This window comes from Hippopotamus amphibius, chromosome 9 (assembly GCF_030028045.1).
Source record: "Hippopotamus amphibius kiboko isolate mHipAmp2 chromosome 9, mHipAmp2.hap2, whole genome shotgun sequence".
NCBI lineage: Eukaryota > Metazoa > Chordata > Mammalia > Artiodactyla > Hippopotamidae > Hippopotamus > Hippopotamus amphibius.
This window is the reverse complement of record NC_080194.1, coordinates 106,884,748-106,903,592: the sequence shown is the minus strand read 5'-3', so window position 1 is coordinate 106,903,592 and position 18,845 is coordinate 106,884,748. Positions and strand designations below refer to the sequence as shown.

The following is an 18,845-nucleotide window of genomic DNA, read 5'->3' as shown; positions in this document are numbered from 1 at the left end:
TTTTAAAGGCTATCTGGCTTCCATGTGGAACAAGAGAGGACACAGAGGCTGTGTAAGTTGTCCCAGGTCCCCCGCTGTGACGTGGTCTGGGAAGGTGGCGGTGGGGACAAAGACAATTTTGGAGACGAGGTCAAGTGGGTTTCTGATGGAGGGATGAGGGAAAGAGAAGATTCAGGATGAATTTTAGCTGTGGGGCCTGAGCAACTGTGTGCATTGTGGGGCCAATTACTGAGATGGAAAAGATAACGGGGGCGGGGTGAAGGGAAGGTAGGGATGAATGGAGAGACCTGTTTGGGACACGTTACATGTGGGGGTGCTGTCCTGGGTTGAATAGCATCTCCCCAAATTTCATGTGCACCTGGAACCTCAGAATGTGACCTTGTTTTGAACAGGGTCTTTGCACATGTAAATAGTTATGATGAGGTCATACTAGGTTAAGGTGGGTCTGATAAGTAGTGTCCTTATAAGAAGGCCACGTGAAGAGACACCGGAACACACAGAGAGGGAGGCCACGTGACGATGGTGGCAGTGATGCAGTGACAAGCTGAGGAACACCAGTGGCTGCCAGCAGTCCTACCAGAGCTGGGAGAGAGGCATGGGACTGACCCTGCCCACACGCAGATTTCAGACGAGCGGCCTCCAGCACTGTGAGAGCTTAAATGTGTGTTGTTTGAAGCCACTGAATTGTGGCAGTTTTTTTTCCTGTAGCCCCAGGGGGCTTATAAAGGGAATTTAATCCCACAGACTGGACACTCTCAGGGAGAGTGTAGATTGAGACTGAGCCCCGGGACAGGCCAACATTCAAGGTCAGGAAGGAGGTGAGAGGTTGCCATGGGGCACTTCAGGTAGCTGGGGGAGTGAGGCAATGAAAGGACAAGGAGAGAGCTGGGTGACATAGCTGGAGGGGGACCAGGAGCTCAAGGAGGCTTTCTGGGTTTTATTTCTGACTTTTAAGATGCATGGGGATGAGCGGTACGTTGGGCCCATTTGCCTTCTGGTTGCCGTGAATACGGTCACAATAAAAACAGCAGCAATGGGACTCCACTGTCTGTCCACCACTGCCTGCCCCACCCCCGGCCTCTCCCAGCTGGGGCTGATTGGATCGGGGGTGGACACCTGAGCCAAAGCCAGCCAGTCCATTGGCTAGCCTGGGACCATCAGATTCTCCCAAGAGGACAGCTGGGAGCCGGTGGGCGCTGGAACCGGGGCAGGGCCGGGAGGGTGGATGTCGGGGCGAAGGGAGCAGATGTGCCAAGAGACCGGCAGACAGTGACAGACAGACAGACTGACCACGAGTCAGGAGACGAGGGAGGCTCCAGAGTGGGGGAGAATAGGCTCCGTCTCCGACGCGGCTGCCCCTTCCAGTTCCCTGAACTGCCTGCCTTGGGGGCTGTGAGATTTCCCTGCAGCCCTTCAGTAACCCCGCTGAAGACTGGAGTCAGCAGGAGGGGTCTCTGTTCTTTGCAACTACAGGCACTTTTCCCAGGAGCAACCCCCTCCCCGCCCCCCCAGCCCCTGCAGGAGGGCAGCCACACAGTGGGAGACATAACCGCATGGCCTGCCCCCTTGGCTAAGAGGGAAACTTACTTTGGAACACCCTGATGCTGGGCTGGGGTTCCTACACCAGCTTAAGTGCCCATATCCATCGTTTAAGCTCAGGGAGCAAAACCTGCCCCAAAAGGGGCAACCATCAGTGACCCTAGATCACACACGTCCCTCCCCCAGCTGTGGTCATCCAGGGACAGGACAGCCATAAGCACAATTTTGCTGGACGTTGGAAGTCACAGGGTTCTTAACATGGCTCTTTCACAAAATCAGAAACCTTAATTTCCCATCGGAGCCCAGAAATGATCTAGCGCAGTGACTCCCAAAGTGTGGTCCCCTCACCAGTATCACCTGGCAACTGGTTAGAAATGCAAATCCTCAGGTCCCACCCAGACCTACTGAACAGCCACTCAGGCCGGGACCCACCCAGCATTTTGTGTCTGGACACACCCTCTAGGTGATGAATTCTCAAGTCTGAGAATCACTGACCCAGTTCAACCTCCTCATTTTACAGAGGAGCAAATGGAGGCCCAGGGAAAGGAAGAGGCTGCCCAAGGCCAGTTAGGGCCAGGACCGCAGTGTGGAGAAGGACTGAACTGACTGCCCCCTGCCCCACGTCCTCGTCCTCTGTCACCGCCCAGGGAGTGGGAGGGTCACAGCGGAAAGGCGTTCCTGCCCATCCAACTGTGAGCAGGCCTAGTGAGCCCTGCCGTCTCCAAGTGATTTGGTGAGGAGGGCTGATGTTTGTCTTGGGGGTCGCGGGTCCTAAGATGCTTTACTAATTGATGTGAGCATCCTCCATCCCTCAGCTCAGAGCGGGTGGGTCAGATTGGAGAGTGAGAGTGAAAGGACCACCTGTGCCCAGACCCCTCATCCAGGAGTTGTAACCGAGGAGGTGCTACAACTGGCCATCCTTACAGGCCGGACGCAGGAGTGCTGGGTGCTGGTCTCAGTGGCTGCTGACTTGCTCCGTGACTGGGTGGGTCCCTTTGCCTTTCTGAGCCTGTTTTCCCACCTATAAATTCTGTGACTCAGCCACAAGCTATTTCCAGCTAAAATGTTACCAGGAATTCAAGATGAACAGAGAGCCCGGGGAAGACCTTTAGGGCTACTGCCCAAGAAAGAAGGGACGGGGAGCCCCGCCACTACGTCCTCAGGCCCAGCTCTGTGGATGTCCTGGGTCCATCCCACCCAGCTGCTGACACAGGAAGCATGGCCCCTCTGGGGCTCCTGCAGCTGACCCATTCCCACTTCTGACACCTGAATCTCATGCCCAGCCTTCTCCCCACTCTCACAGGGTATGACCTTCGACCCTTACCCATTTCTCCCTTGCAACCCCCCCGCCCCCTCCCGGGGGGCCAAGAGTTGCTGCCTGGACCTCATGGCCATTTGCCTTCTGAGAGCTGGGCCTGGGGTGCAAGCCTGGGCTGGGGCAGGGCCTTTGACCATTACCTCTAGGTCTCCCTTGGTGATGGACTCCTCCTCCACTCGGAACTGCAGGTCCTCCACCTTCCTGCGGGGGGAGAGGGGGCTGAGCAGGCTTTAACCCAGAGGGGTGGGCTTTGCCGAGTCAGTGATGGCAGAGAGAGTCAAGGCCACAGGTAGCCCAGAGTCCACACTCAAAATATGCAGAAGGCCTGCCCAGAGCCCCATGGCTGATAAAGGCAGAGCCTCTTGGAAACCTCCGGCCCTCCCAACTTCCTGATCCATGCTCCACGCAGAGAACACTGACGTCTCTAAAATAGGAGTGTTCCGGAGACACTGCTTTGGGAAAGATCCCCAGTGTTCTCCTTACTTGCTGCAAATAATAAATCCTTCCTTCTCCTGCAAAATAGGCGTGTTTAATGCAGCATCCTTTCCCCCTAGAGTGGTTGTGGGAATAAATGATAGAACGGAGAGTAAATGGAAGCACTGACAGGGGCAGACAACCTGCATGGAACCGTCTGTGGGGAAGGAGGGAAGGTGGGCTTCCCACTGCTTGGGCTGCTCCCTGATGTGGAGGGCCCCCAACACCCTGCTGCAAGTGTGGGGCCCACTCTCAAGGAGACACCCCCACCCACCCACCCCCAAGGCAGCACAGGGGAGAGACACAGGTACATTACAGTCTACAAAGCTGCTACTCCTGGGGCCTCATGACAGCTCCCAGCATACAGAGGATGAAACTGAGGCTCAGAAAGGGCCAGTGACCTGCCCAAGGTCACACAGCAAGTACAGGGCAATGCTGGGACTTGTATCCGGGGCTTCCTGAACACAACTCCCACGATGTCTCAAAGATCTGTTTTTGTTTGTTGGCATCGGGCGCATTGCCATGGGAACCAGATGTGTGGGCCCTGCCGACCGTCTCAGGCAGATATAAATAAGCCCTCCTCTCTCCGAGTCAGACAGTAACAACAGCCCGTGGAGCACATGCCTTGGTGGAAAGCCCAAAACCAGATCCAAGCTGGGGGAGGTGGGGGCTAGGGCTGGGGGCTGCCTACTGCGCAGGGGAGCAGAGGAAGCTGCAGAAATCTGTGTATCAGCAGCCAGGAGACAAAGAGACGCTTCTGGGCCGAGGGAAACCCTGGCCCTTGTCAGCTCTGAGTCGCACCAGGTGACCCAGGACCAAGTCAACCCCCACTCACCCCTGTGACACCATTAACAGACTGGTGACCTCAGGCAAGTCCCTTCCCTGCTCTGAGCCTCAGTTTTCTCATCTGTGACCTGGGGGCAATACTTGCTTCCTGGGCAAATTATAAGACAGAGAGAGACAGTGCAGGTAAAGCACTCAGCCTGGGGGCTGACCCCTAGGTGCAAGGTGTTTCCAGGGGCCTTTTCCTGCTGCTTCGCTGAGCCTCGGTTTCCTGACACGTGAAATGGGAGTGAAGCTTCAGGACACGGGCTGTGAGCGCCACGCGTGGGACCTGGTGCAGAGGGGGTGTTCCCCGAGCTGAACTGGGATGCACGTCGCCCTAGTAAGAGACCCCCCCCCCCACCTCACGATGCTGCACGAGCCAGGCAGGGCGGGAACAGTGAACCCCACGTAAGGAAGGAAAGCAGTGTAACGTGTGGTGTCTCCCCTGCATTCAGCACTGTGCGGGGTGCTTTACTGGAGCTACATCCTAAGTCCCCCCAGCAGCCTACAGAGAGGGGATTATCACCCCACTTTGCAGATGAGAGGACTGAGGCCCGCAGAGCTCGTGTCACAGCCCAGGTGACACAGCCAGTACATGGTGGAGGCGGGGTTTGGGCCTGCTGGTCCTGAGCCTTGCTCTTCCTGGTCATCCTTAACGAGGCTCCGGGAAAGTGCCCCCAGGACCAGGACAGGAGCGGCACGTACCTCCTCTCCTCCTCCAGCTGGTTGGACAGGTCCACCTTCTCTTTCCGCACGCTCTCCACCAGCAGCCGGGCCCGCTGCAGCTTCTCCTCTGCCTCTGCAACATACTGGGCCCCAAGAGAGGGCCAGGACAGGGTCAGCCTCCTCCGGGGACCAGGAGCCAGGTCGGGGAAGGGTTGGGGGAGCGGAGGTGCAAGGAGCTGGGCCTGGAACCCCAGCTGCCACCCCTACTCCCCTGCCAGCCCTAGTTGGGCAGGGACTGTGGGCCTACATGTGAGGGAAGAGGGCCCAGCTGAGTGCCAGGAACAGGAACCTCAGGTCCACCTGCCCCCAGCACCTGCCCCCTCCCTCAACCCTTGAGGGCCTAAGACCTATTAACGTGTCAAGGCTTCCGTCATCGCACACATGTGAGCTTGGCCTTCATAATTCTGGAACCCAAGGGAAGAGGGAGCCAGGCTCCAAATGGGGACAGGGGTCCAGGAGAGCGCTCCCACGTGGGGGACAGCATCAGGGAAGAATGGACATGTGACAGCAGCAGAGTCAAGGTTACAGGTGAGGACATCCTTCCCTGAAACCCAACCGAGGCATGTGCTCAAACGCATGACCTGAAATGTGGACAGCTGCATCCAAAAAAGGTCTACATCAGTATTATTTAGAAAAAGCGAGGAACTGGAAAACAACCTAAACACCAGCAGGGGACAGGCCACGTCAGTAAGGACACAGCCCGTGATAGACGGCAACACAGCCATGCAAACGGGGAAGAATTTTCCATGACCTAGAAATCATGCTCGCACTACAGGAAGTAGGAGAAAGCAGGATACGCACGTTTATAACCAGGTTCTGGAGGAATGTGGACCTACCAGTGGAAGGAAATTCGCCAGGAGGATGAGGGGTGTCGGTGTCATGCATCTCAGTTCTCTCTGCACACCCCATGTTTTCTCTGAGCGTGACTGAGGGACAAGCCTGGCCCAAGGAGGCCGCTGGTGCCCTCTGGGTGCCCCGCCACCCCACCTGCCCACCCACCTGCTCATGCTGCGCCTTGAGCAGGGCGATCTCCTTCTCCACCTCGCAGATGTGGCTCGTGGCCTTGGCCACCTCGGCCCGCTCCAGGTCCCGTTCAGCCAGCAACTGCTCGATGTGCTGCTGCTTCTCCTTCAGCGCCTCTTGCAAGGCAGTCGTGCCCGAGATCTTGCGGGCGTAGCGTGAAGAGGTCTCCGTGAGCTGCGGGAAGGCGTGGGTGCAGGCGGGACTCAGGGATGTGCAGCACCGTCCAGATAACCCACAGCTACTCAGCAGGTGGGGAGGCCCACGTGTCTCAACTCCCAGGGTCCGGCTCCTCCCCCTCCCAGGGCCCTTGACACTCTGCCTACTTATGTAGAGGGAAACATGATGTTTGAGAATCAGGGAATTCCCCGCTCCCAGGAGAGTCACAGCCCCTGGGGCTCCACTTCATGGTGGGCTCCCTCACCTGGGCCACCTTCTCCTGGACTAGGAGGAACTGCATGTAGACCGAGCTCTACTGGACGGACAATCTCACCTTCTCCCCTCACCCAAGGTGGCTGTGCCAGCCTTTCTAAACTGCTTCCCCTCCATCTGTATTGCCTGCGTGCACCTGTATTACCTGCCCTGCATCTGTATGACCCTCTTTAACTTTTAGGGAAGGGTTTAGGCTACCGACAAATCATTAATATAAAAATAACAATAAATGTAAATGGATCAATTTCTCTGTTAAAAAAATGTACACTTTTATCTTTGTTCAGAAACTCCAAATTGACGGATGCCTGGAACCAGAGCAAGTCAGGTGACACCCTCCGTCCCCACCCCATATACCCCCCCATACACACACCAGGGTATCCCTCCCCAGCCCCACCCTCACCAGGCCACTGCGGCTGGGCCGGCCACCCACGGAAGAGGCCACAGAGCTGACAGAGCTGATGGAGGAACTGCTGGGACTGTGGGTCAGTGCTGAGACGCCCATGGCCATGCGCTTGGTCTTCTTGGCCTTGGCCGGGCTGGTGGACGGGAAGCCGATGCGGATTACCTTGTGGATGGGCGCAAAGAGACCAAACTTGGGTGGGCACTGGAAGTACCTGGAGAGGTAGGAGAGACCACACTGCCATCACAGCCCCACAGCCTGGAGCCTGGTCTGCCTCCCCCACCTCTTCAGAGCCCAGCAGAGAGAGGGGCTTCTCCTTGGGGACCTAACACCTGCACCCTAAGACCAATAGACAGGGCTCCCAGAAAGGGAACAGAGGTGAGCAGGGCCTGATATTCTGCATAGACATGAAAAGCCATTGGGCATATTTTGGGGGGGGTGGGGGAATAACAATTACCGAGCACCTGCTCTATGCCAGTCCCTTTACATAAATGCTCATTTCAATCCCCCAACCACTCTATTGTTAGCCATATTTCACAGATGAGATTTAGGCTCAGAGAGGTTAAGTAACCTGCCCGCAGTCACACAGCTGGTTAAAAGGCAAAGCTGAGACTGGAACCTGTGGACTCTAAAGCCCACTATACTTTGGCTCCCACACTCCAGTCAAAGGCCCTCAGCTATATCTGCAGCCCCACTCTCCTGGCTGCCCCTGTACCACCCCCACACCCAAGGCTCTCTGCCCGTGAAGCCCCAACAGGGAGAGGCAGAAGCCTGAGGAGATACCCTGTGGGCAGGGTGGGGGCTGCTGCCCAACCTGCTCCTGAATTCTGAAAACAAGAGTGAGTTGAGAGAAACACTGTCTTGAAAGAAGGCGTGTTGTCATGGAAACGCTGGATCAACTTCTCTCAAAACCTCTCTAGCCATGGATTCCACATGGGACCAGGGACCTAGTCCTGCTTAGTTTCCAACTCACCTTGAAACTGCCACCCCATCCCACTTCTTCCCGCATTCAGGTCTTTCCTCAAGCTGACCCCTAGCCTAGCAGACCTTCCTTCTCAGAGCTGTCACAGCCTCACCTGGACCACAGAATCCAGCCCAGGGACAGCCAACACCTCACCTTAGCCCCACACCCCTGACACTGCTCACTCATCACATAAGCACCCCTGCCCCCAGTGGGCCCAGGCATAGCCTTAGACTATCTCTACCCAGCACTCCTGGCAGTCAGTTCCCTTTAATAAGAGATGCTGAGAAACCGTGGACCCCGCTGGGACCCTGACCTTGGCTGTAGAGCACCAGGCCCTGTCTGATTATTTCCTGTGTCACCCAGGGCAACTCCCAGAAGGCAGGGACCACTGCCTCTCCTTTTCTGGTGCTCCCATGTCACTCAGCCACAGGTGTCATGGGGAGAGGAACACAGGGACAGATGACTCTCCTAGTACTTGCTCGTGACTCTCTGTGTGACCTTGAATCAATGACCTCTCTGGCCTTGGTTCTCTCATCTGTAAAATGGGCGTGATACTCCCACCACCTGCTTCCATGAGCTGCTATGACAGAAGGGAGGTGGCAGCCTCTATACACGGTATCTGGCATAGTCACCCAGATGCTCAACACTGGCATCCTCAGATGCCCCAACCCCGACCCCTGCACCTATCCCAGGAGGAGCGGACCCCCTTCCTCCCTCTCCAGGGGAAGCCCACCATACCTGGTGCCTGCCACTGCCCCATCGTTCTTCCCAAGAGGTTCGTCCAGCTCCACGCCACACCACTCGCCCTTGGCAAAGTCTGTCTCCCCCACGTACCGCACCACGCCGGTCTTCGTCCCACCAACCTGTTGGCACACAGAGAGACTCAGGTCCAGAGGATACAGTGGGAATAGCAGAGATGGCACAGTCACCCAGGTGCCCAGGCTCATTCCACCTCTCCCTTCCAGTGTGCACAGGTGAAGGCCCAAGGACAGCTGGGAGGGGTACAGGTATAACCAGTGCTTCCCAGGGCTGTCCCAAGCAAGAGCTCTAGAGTCAAAAAGACAGAGTTGCGTTCAAACCCTGCCACTTACAAGCTGTGTGAGCTTGGGCAAGTTACCTAACCTCCCTGAGCTCCAGCATCTCCATCTGTCAAAAGGGTTTTTGTGAGGATTAGGTTCTATATGTGCAGTGTCTGGCACATACTACAGTCTCAATAAATGTTATCCTTAAAAATGGTTTAGGGAACTCCCTGGCAGCCCTGTGGCTGGGACTCCATGCTCTCAAGGCCGAGGGCCCGGGTTCAATCCCTGGTCAGGGAACTGAGATCCCACAAGCAGCGCGGCACGGCCAAAAGAAAAAAAAAATGGTTTGGATGGGGGTTGCCAGGAGCTGGGCAGAAGGGGAAGTGGGATGTTATTGTTTAATGGGAACAGAGTTTCACTTTCACAAGATGAAAAAGATTTGTTGTGCAATAATGTGAATATACTCAACACTACTGAACTGTACTCTCAAAAGTGGTTAAGAAGGTAAATGGCATGTGTATTTTACCACAATTAAAAAAACTCACAGGACAGGCCAATAATCGAGAATATTACTGTGAAAATGGTTTTAAAAAACCTTTAATTAAAGTTATATATACATACATAAAGAGTCAAATACTTCCAAAGCCTTGGAAGTTTCTCCACCTCTCCCCAGAAGCACTTTAACTCTTTAAGGTGAAGTTTTGGGTAATGATCTTCCTAGTTCTAAATGACATGCGTATATTGCTACTTGTTGATTTTCCAATTTGGGGGTGACATCCATCAACTTCTCACTGAGGAAAGGGAGGCATTCCCTCCCCATAGCCAGACTGCACACACGCCCACTGGCTCTCCACCCCTCCCACACAGCGATGGCTTCATTTTGATCAGAATCCAGGTTGACGGTGCTGGGACTAAGCAAACACTACTTACAGACGTGGATGGGCAGATGCTCTTACCCGGAGCCAATTTTCCCCACAGATAGCAACTGTCTTTCATGATTGTGTACCTAGTTTTTATGGCCCTTACACTAATTTAACCCAAACTCTCTCAACTGCCTAAATCTCCCGCCAAGATGTTCAGAGGCAACTCCAACAGGTTCTTTCTGGAGAAGACCTTCCTGGAGCCAGGTGTCCCTCTGCTGCGTGGCCGCCATCCTGGGGCCACCCGTTGCCATCGCCCTAAGGAGTCCCTTTGCCTCGCTCCTGGGCTGGATCTCTCATTTTTGGATGCAATATCATCCTTTTTTCCTGGTTTATTCGCTTATTTTTGGTAGAGCACATCCCTCCACTGCTTTCTAAGAAAAGGTGCAAGAGGATATAAAAGATTTGAGGCTTTGCTCTGAAATTTTTTTGGCCACACTGCGCAGCTTGCGGGATCTTAGTTCCCCGACCAGGGAATGAACCCCGGGCCACAGCAGTGAAAACGTCAAATCCTAACCACTAGACCACCAGGGAAGTCCCCTGAAAATATTTTTTATTCTGTCCTCACTTTCTTTTTTAATTGAGGTAAGATTCACATGACATAAAATTCACCATTTTAACCACTTTAAAGTATATGATTCGGTGGCTTTTAGTACATTCACAACCATCACCACTACCTAATTCCAGAACATGCTGTTCATCACCCCCAAAAGAAACCCTGTATCCAACAGCGGTCCCTGCACACTCCATTCCCCTCTCCCCAGCTACTGGCGGCCACTAATCTACTTTCTTTCTCTATAGCTTGGCTCACTCTGGACATTTCCTATAAATGGAATCATACACTATGTGGCCTTCTGTGTCTGGCTTCTTTCACATAACAGAGTGTTTTCAAGGTTCCTCCGTGCTTATCAGAATCAGCACGTCATTCCTTTTTACGGCCGAATAATATTCCACTGTATGGATTATACGTTTTGTTATCTATTCACCAGCTGATGGACATTCGCGTTGCTCCCACTTTGGGGTTTATTATGAATAAAGTTGCTGTGAACATTCATGTACACGTTGATGTGTGAACACCTTCAATTCTCTTGCAACTGTTGCTCTTGAAAACGAGTCTGGTGGGATCTCTTCCTTCAGAATTGAGAAGTCCCCCTCTGTGTTCTAGCAACCAGTGCTGCTCTTGAGAAGTTCAAAGCCATTCTGAGTCCCAATCCTTTCTGTGAGCCCGCCTTCCCACTCTGGAAACCTGCAGGACTGTCTGTCTGTCCAGGGTTGTACAGTTTCACAAAGAGGAGCACTGGAGAGGGCGGGCACCTCTTTCCATCCATCTTCCTGGGCTCCCAGGGGTCCTTCCAACCAAGAAACCCTTGTCAATCCTGGGAATTTTCTCAGATTGCTTATATGACTTCCACCCTCCTCTCCTGATTGTTTTATCTTTCTCTCCCGTTTTCCATCTGTCTTTTGGCTCTAATTTCTGGGAGATTTCCTTAAATTTATCTTCTAGTACATCTGTGGTGTTTCTTATATCTACAATCAGATTTCTCATTTTCCAGAGCTTTTTGGTTCACTGAACATCCCTATTTACATTCCGTGGCATGCTGTGCAGATTCAACCCTGGTATCACTCGCTCCTATTTCTCAGAGGACAGGCCGCCTTTCCCAGAGAAGCTTCTGTGCCCTCTGGAGGCTGCAGGCTTGGCAGTCAGCAGTCTAGGAGCTGAGCGAGGGAGAAGCCGGTGGCAGGAGGGGCTTAGCTTTTAGGATAGACATGTTCATTTAATCCTCCTTTTTCAATCCCACCTGCCAGGGGTTCCCCCACCCAAAGACACTTTCTCTGAACCTCTCCCGAGACAAGCACTCATCCCAGACATCTGCTGAAGGGACAGTCACCTCACAGAGGGGGCCAGAGGCAGGGAGGGGGAGTCTGAAGATTTTTCAAAGGATGTCAGCCCCATTTCCGGAGGCCGCTGAGCGGCTGATTTCCGAGCCTCAGGGGCTCAGCCTTAGCCTGAGGGAAACACGGATGGCTTCTCGGCTTTCCCCGCTGCTGTCTGTGGACTGGACTGCACTGGGTTTCCAGTGGTATTTCTGCTATCTCCTCTCCTATTCTCTTTGCCCTTGAGGGTGTAATATCTTAAAAAAAAAAAAAAACCCGTCACTGTCATTCTACTGCAAATTCAGGAAAGGGTGAAAATAACTGTGTGTGTTTATCTACCACGTTTACCTGAACCACAATAGGACTTCCTAAACGTTACCTCCCCTGACACCCCAGTAGGCCTCAGGTGTGCCCGAAAGGAACAAGCTCCCTCATGAAATCTCACTCTATTTGCACCGTTTCTCAAGGACTGGCTACGTGCCAGGCACACTGAAGACATGAATTCTAAACCTTGCAACTGAGGAGTCCCCTGGTGGGCTAGTGGTTAGGATTCTGTGCTCTCCGTGCCGTGGCCCAGGTTCAATCCCTGGTCGGGGAACTAAGATCCCTCAGGCTGCGCTTCGCGGCAAAAAAAAAAAACCCCCCAAAACAAACCAAAAAACCCAAAAAAACTCAAAACCATAATGGGGTACTACAAACAATTACATGCCAACAAATTCGACAACCTAGAAGAAATGGACAGGTTTCCCCCCACCGGACCCCACGGCATGTGTGCCAGGCCCTGCCCTCCAGGGTAAGGAGACCTTCCCCTTCTTGCTTTTTTATTGTATTTAACCTTGTCTTTACTCTAAAAACATTAATAGACTTTGTTTTATAGAGACATTTTAGGTTTTTGGAAAATTTGAGCAGGAAATGCAGAGAATTCCCATACATCGCCTCAGCTCTCGGCCCTACCGCTTCCCTTCTTATTAGCACTTTGCATCAGTGTGGTGCATTTATTAGGATGCTGGGCCAGCACACTGTTATTAACTAAAGTCTGTAGTTTTCACTAGGGTTCACTCTTGGTGTTGTACATTCTGTGGATTTTGAGATCTAGATAGTGACACGTACCCACCACTGCAGTATCACACAGAATCGTTTCACTGCCCGAAAAGTCCCGTGTTTCACCTACTTACCCCTCCCTCCCCGCAACCCTAACCAATGATCTTTCACTGTCCCCAGAGTGTTGCCTTTTCCAGAATGTCATACAGTTGGAATCATACGGTATGGGGCCTTTTCACACTGGCTTCAGTCACTTAATACGCATTTAAGGTTCCTGCATGTCTTTTCATGGCCTGACAGCTCATTTCTTTTCAGCCTTGAATAACATTCCACCGCTTGGATGTACGTCAGGTTCCATTCACCGACTAAAGGACTTCTTGGTTGCTTCCAAGTGTTAGCAGTGAGGAATAAACTTGCTAGAAATATTTGTGTGCAGGTTTTCGTGCAGATACGTTAACTCATTTGAGTACATACCAAGGAGCACGATTGTTGGATCGTATGGTGAGAGTATGTTTAGTTTTGTAAGAAGTGGCCGCCCTTGGACGTCAGTAAACATCCGTAAACCCACCACTTGAAACACAAGCCAGGAAGTTGCAATAATCTCCATCTGAACCCCAGGCTCCACTCCATCATCTCATCACCCTGCCTCCTTGATATGAGGTGACCATCACCTAAAATATCATGATGGTCATTTTCCCTTTTTTTCTCCATGTTTTATAGTTTTATTACACCTATTTAGAATTCTAAAAAGTACATTTTTAACATTATAAAGAGTATCATAGTACAAAAAAAGAAAGAGACGTGGCCAAACTGTCCTCCTAGGTGCCTGTGCCGTTTTGCATCCACACCAGCAATGCACGAGAGTCCCCGCAGTGCCACTAAGGGACTGTCCCTCTGAGCACCCCCAGGGCGGGCTGGGCCCCAGACTCTGCAGGGATGAGCCCCGCCCCCGCCTTTTCCAGCACCTGAGGGTCATCTGCAAGGCTGGAGTCCCCTCTGGCCTGAGCCAAACACCAACTACATTCTGGGTCTCACCAAGCAAGGGTGGTGGGCAGATTGAATTCATCTGTTTCTCTGGGATTTTCCTCCGAGGAAGTTAAAACGGGTGACTCACTTAAAATAAACCCACGTGCCTCAGACCAAGGCTACGCCCACACAGACAGACAGCTCTGCCATCAGGAGGCCGGGGCAAGTCCCCCCACCTCACAGGGCAGCCATGAGGGTCCAGTGAGGGGCTCATTTCCAAGGCCTGGAGCAGCACCTCCTGGGGTGCCGTGGGGAGGGGCCGTCAGGGGTGGGGTGGGGTGCTGGCAGGAAAGAGGCTGCCTGGGAGAGGCGGGCAGGTGAGTAGCAGCACTGGACCACGTTCAGGGAGATGAGGGGACAGAGGTGAGCAGCCCCCCTTGTGATCCTCCCTGACCACGTCCACGGCCGCTGACCTGAGCAGCTAGTGAGGGGCATCTGGCTTCTGCAGCATCAGCGTCATACACGTGGTACCTCACTCGCTCCCAGGACCACCTGGAGGGGCCATGAGTCGTTCACTGAGCAGGGAGGTCTGAGCACCTTCCTGGCACCAGTCTCTGGTGCAGGCACTGGAGGGGCAGCCGTGTGAGCAAAACAGACCCGACCTTCCTCGTGGAGTGCCAGCTCGGGGCCGGGAGCAGACAGTCAAGGAGTAAGTGAGTAAATGCAGTCATTCCAGGAGGATGACAAGGGCTACGTACGCGGGACAGCATGGGGGGGACCCTCTCCAAGGAGTGACATTGGCATAGAGGCCTTAACAGAAGCAGGACAGCGAGCTGTGAGAAGCCCCGGGGGCAGAGTCCCGAGTGGAGGAGTCAGCAGGGCACAGCAGAGGCACCGGCCTGGTGTAGGAGCAAAGGGAAGGAGGCTGGGGCAGCTGGAGCGCAGCCGGGATGGAGGGGCAGGTCGGATGATACGAGGGTGGGCGGGCAGATCATAAGGGTCTGGGGGCCACGGGAAGGTGAGTGGGTTTTATCCCTAGTGAGATGGGGGCTCCTGGAGTGTTGGACCCTGAGTGGGGGCAGGGAGAGCAAGAAGGGGGCGGCTCCGTTGTCGGTGAGAGAGAGAGAGAGGAGCTGCCCTTGGAGATGGGGTTTAGGGACTGATTTGGGTGTATTTTGGAGGCAGCACCAGAGGCCTGATTATGAATCACATGGTCAGGAGGAGAGAAAATCAGGATGCAAGGCCAACTCCCAAGTTCCTGGACTGGTCTGCTGGAGACACAGGTGTGCCGTTTACTAAGATGGGGAGGACAGGGAGAAATGGGTCGGGGATGGGGGTGGGGGTGTTATGGGTTGAACCGTGTTCCCCAAAAAGATATGCTGAAGTCCCGACTCCCAGTGTAATCTTATTTAAAAATAGGGTCTTTTATGGGAGTTCCCTGGTGGCCTAATGGTTAGGATTCTGGGCTTTCACTACCGTGGCCTGGGTTCACATCCCCTGGTCGGGGAACAGAGATCCCACAAGCTGTGTGGCGTGGCCAATAAATAAATAAACAAACATATAAATAAATAAAGGTCTTTCAGATGTGATCACGTTAGGATGAGGTCATTAGGGTGGAACCTAATCCAATAGGACTGGTGTCCTCATAAGAGAAGAGATGTGGAGGGAAGAAGGCCATGTAAAGAGGGAGGTAGTACACCTACAAGCCAAGGAACACCAAGGAGTGTGGGCGACACCAGAACCTAAGAGAAAGGCAGGGACCAGATTCTTCCCTTGATCCTTCAGAGAGAGCATGGCCCTGCCAACACCTGGGATTTCAAATTTCTAACCTCCACAACTTAGAGAGAATACATTTCTAAGTCCCCCAGTTTACGGTACTTGTTACAGCAGCCACAGGAAACTAATGCAGGCTAAGTGGAGACGGTGACTAAGGGCGTGACACACGAGACCGGAGATGGGCCCCTGGGCGGAGTGATGTCCACATATGCTTGGACTGTCCTAAAGCATGGGCCTGGATGGTTCCGTCAAGGGAGAGACAAGCCAAGGCGGAGTTCTGACCTGATGCTGGGAAGAGGAAGAGCAGGGAGGTAGGAGGAACCAGGGGAGTATGCAGAATCCCAGAAGCTGACGGAAGAAAGCACTTCTAGAAGGAGGCAGGGAGAGACTGACAGTGGCCAATTCTGCTAAGAGGTGAAATAAGACGAGGACTGAGAACTGACCATTTTACTTGAAACGTGAAGGGCCCTGGTGGCCGTGGTTGGGGGGGGGCGGGGTGGGTGGTTTCCCCAGAGTGGACAGTGATGGGAGAGAGCAGGAGGTGGAGACCATGGTCACAGATGCACCTCTGAAGGGGTTTAGCTGCAGGGAGGACAGAGAAATGGACAGATAGCAGGAGGAAGCCACGGGGTCAAGAGAGCTGGGAAAGGGGGAATGTGCAGGGGAGGAGGGGGCTGTCTGCAGGGGGCAGGTGGGAGGGGCTGGCCTCAGACGAGAACTGGAGGTTGGAGCCGTGGACTGGACAGAACCAGCTGGAGGGAAGGCAGAGTGCGCAGATGCTGGCGGGTTTGGTGGTGGACAACGGCTCTGTTCTTCCCAGGAAGCACAGAACGGTCGTCAGCTGAAATGTGGGGGAGGGGCAGGCGTTGGCAATTTTTGGAGAGAAGATGGTTATGAAAATTACAGAAGAGGAAACTGAGGGTCAGAGAGGCTAAGTGCAGAGAGCAAGTGGCCCAGCCGACTCCCCCAAGGAGGTCTGCGGGCCTTCAGTCAGTCCTCTCCCCAGCCGAGTACATGGGGGAATCGGTCATTTGTCCTCCCACGCACATGGATACTTTTAAAAAAAAGGTGGGAGGGGCCAGATAGGGGCCACTGCACACACTCAGGCCAGAATTCCCCCGCTGTGACCCTGGGTAAAAGGGAGACATTCCAGGACTTCCCTGGCGGTCCAGTGGTTAAGAATCCACACTTCTGCTCGGGGCATGGGTTTGATCCCTGGTCAGGAAACTAGGATCCTGAATGTCATGTGGTTTGCCCCCCCCCCCCAAAAAAAAAGGGAAACATTCTGGAGTCTTTCTAGCCTGACCTCACAGGCCCTGCCCTGCCCCTGCTGCATGGGAGAAGGACTAAAGGCCACACCCTTGCCCCCTGCCATCCAGCCAGAAGCTATGTGACAGAGAGGAAGCGAGAGGCAGATCTCGAACCTCCTGGGTCCCCCGCCTGCCCCGACTCTGCCCCGCCATCAGCAGAGCCTGAAGACAGAGGCCCAGCAGCCCTGTGTGCTCTGTAGGCTGAGTCCCCTCCCGCTCACCCCTCCCCACTCCCAACAAATGCCAGCTCCGTCTGCCCTCAGCCCCCAGCGCAGCAGCCCCCAGGACAGCCCCCAGGCCAGTCCTCACAAATCTCTCCCAGCTAGAGCAAGGCCTTACATAGGCATCACAGCAGTTACCCCTCAGCTGTGAAGACTCTGGGGTGAAGAAATGACACCCAGAGCAAGGAAAGAAATCCAGCCTTTCCTGAGGGCCCACTACACACCGGGAGTGTTCCTTATTCAATTTATTAATCAATGAATTTGTTTATTTATGCCACACCATGGCACGTGGGATCTTAGTTCCCTGTTCAGGGATGGAACCCATGCCCCCTGCAGTGGAAGCATGGAGTCTTGACCCCTGGACCACCAGGCAAGTCCCTTCCTTATTCAACGTATACAAATCCTGCAAAATGAAAATATCAGGCCCATTGTAAAGATGAGGAAACTGAGGCTCAGCCCCCTGCCCTGAGACACTGCTGTGAGGGGCAGAGCTGAGCTCACATCCAGGCCTGTTCACCCCGGAGCCCACCGAGCAGCCTCTGTACCACGGATGGCCCTCCTGGGTTTGTTCTCAGCAGAGTGGCGGGAAGTTGATGGGGAACTGAGGAGTGAGCGAGAGACCTGCAGAGAAAATCTCCTTCCTCATCTCTCAGGACCCGTCTCTCTCAGGGGGCTGGTCCCACACTGCCCAGGCCAGCTCCAGCTACTGAGGGGGCGGTGGGCAGGACACAGCCCTGCAGAGAACCCACCTGCCCAGTGGGGAGGGGCCGGGCTGCTCAGACTGCCTCACGGGCTGGTCACTCTGGGTTATCTGCAAGGCCAGAGTGGCACCAGCAGGGAGCTTTGGGATGTGCTGGGAGAGGGTGTCAGTCGTACAGCGATTCCCGGGAAAGGTCTCCTGGTCCACCCTCCTCGGGATGCTTCCGTGGCCAGTACATGAAAGGACATAAAGGGGCAGAGACTTCACGTACTCAGAGAGGCTCCACTCAGATCCTGCTTCAAGGAGGGCCTTGCTGCCCTCTTGCGCGGAGCCTATCGCCTGAGATGGGGCAGCTACATGTGGTGACTGAGCAAGGCGAGGGCAGAAAGGCCCAGAGACTCTGGCTCAACACAGGATGTTGTGATGGGTAAGCTCACTCCAGAGCTGCCCTGGGTTGGCCACGGCTCTGCCCAGCCTGAAGAGCAGTCTGACTTCTCCCTCTGCCCAATCCTGCACAGATGTTAAAATCTCTAATAAACACCCGCACCCCAAGCCCCACCCCAGCAACTACTTCTGGAGAACCTGACCTTCCATGGCAACCTATGGGCCATCTGACGTCTTTGGGGGTCAGAGCTTTCCTGTTAACCCCCTGACATCCGCTCCTTGGGGCTTTGGCCCTGGGGCACCTCTTGGAACCACAAGCAACCAGCCAGGCCTCTTTTTCCCTGAGACGGCCTCCTCTGTTCCTTGCTAATCATACCCCATGCTGGCAACTATAGCTGACCAAGACACTTCCAGCCCTCCACCCGGACTGCTGGGTCTACTCGGGGTAAGGGGATACAGAGGACATTCCAGGGCTAGTAAGTAGAAGCCCAGAGCCCCCATCCCAAGCTTGTTCATGACGTGACCCTGGGCAAGCATTCACCCTCTCTGATCCTCAGGGTCCTCACCTGTGCAATCAGCGATTAGGGCCCAGTGGTCTCTGCCCCAGCAGGCCTGTCTGAGTCTGGATCAGCCCTCACGTGGGGCTGCCTTCCTACCCCTCTTCTCTGTCACCAGTTCCCAAGCTTCCCTCTCTCTACATCATCAGTCTCGGTTCCTGATGCTTGGTTAATTCCCCCGGAATGTCTCTTCTGTTCCACGACCTGAATCCTAAACTATGGGCTGGCTCCAGAGTCCGCCGCACGAGCCCCGCTGCCTCTGGAGCGACATCCCTAAAACTGTGCGGACAGACCCACCTCCTGGGATGCACCTTCAGGACCACACTCTGGGGGACACACACAGCAGCTATGTCTCAGTCCAGCCAGGCAGCCAAG

At 54.3% G+C, this 18,845-nt stretch overlaps 1 protein-coding gene across 4 annotated transcripts in view; it reads right to left on the bottom strand.

Moving 5' to 3' along the window:
• The window catches only part of CLIP2 (CAP-Gly domain containing linker protein 2), a 79,099-nt gene that overhangs the window by 22,626 nt on the left and 37,628 nt on the right, over positions 1-18,845 (bottom strand). For all 4 annotated transcript variants that reach the window (XM_057695670.1, XM_057695668.1, XM_057695667.1 and 1 more), the window contains 5 exons: positions 8,437-8,561; positions 6,735-6,948; positions 5,882-6,079; positions 4,862-4,965; positions 2,998-3,058 (listed from right to left, as the gene is read on the bottom strand). In XM_057695670.1, the coding sequence (XP_057551653.1) occupies positions 2,998-3,058; positions 4,862-4,965; positions 5,882-6,079; positions 6,735-6,948; positions 8,437-8,561 (702 nt within the window). The remainder of the gene's footprint in view (positions 1-2,997; positions 3,059-4,861; positions 4,966-5,881; positions 6,080-6,734; positions 6,949-8,436; positions 8,562-18,845) is intronic.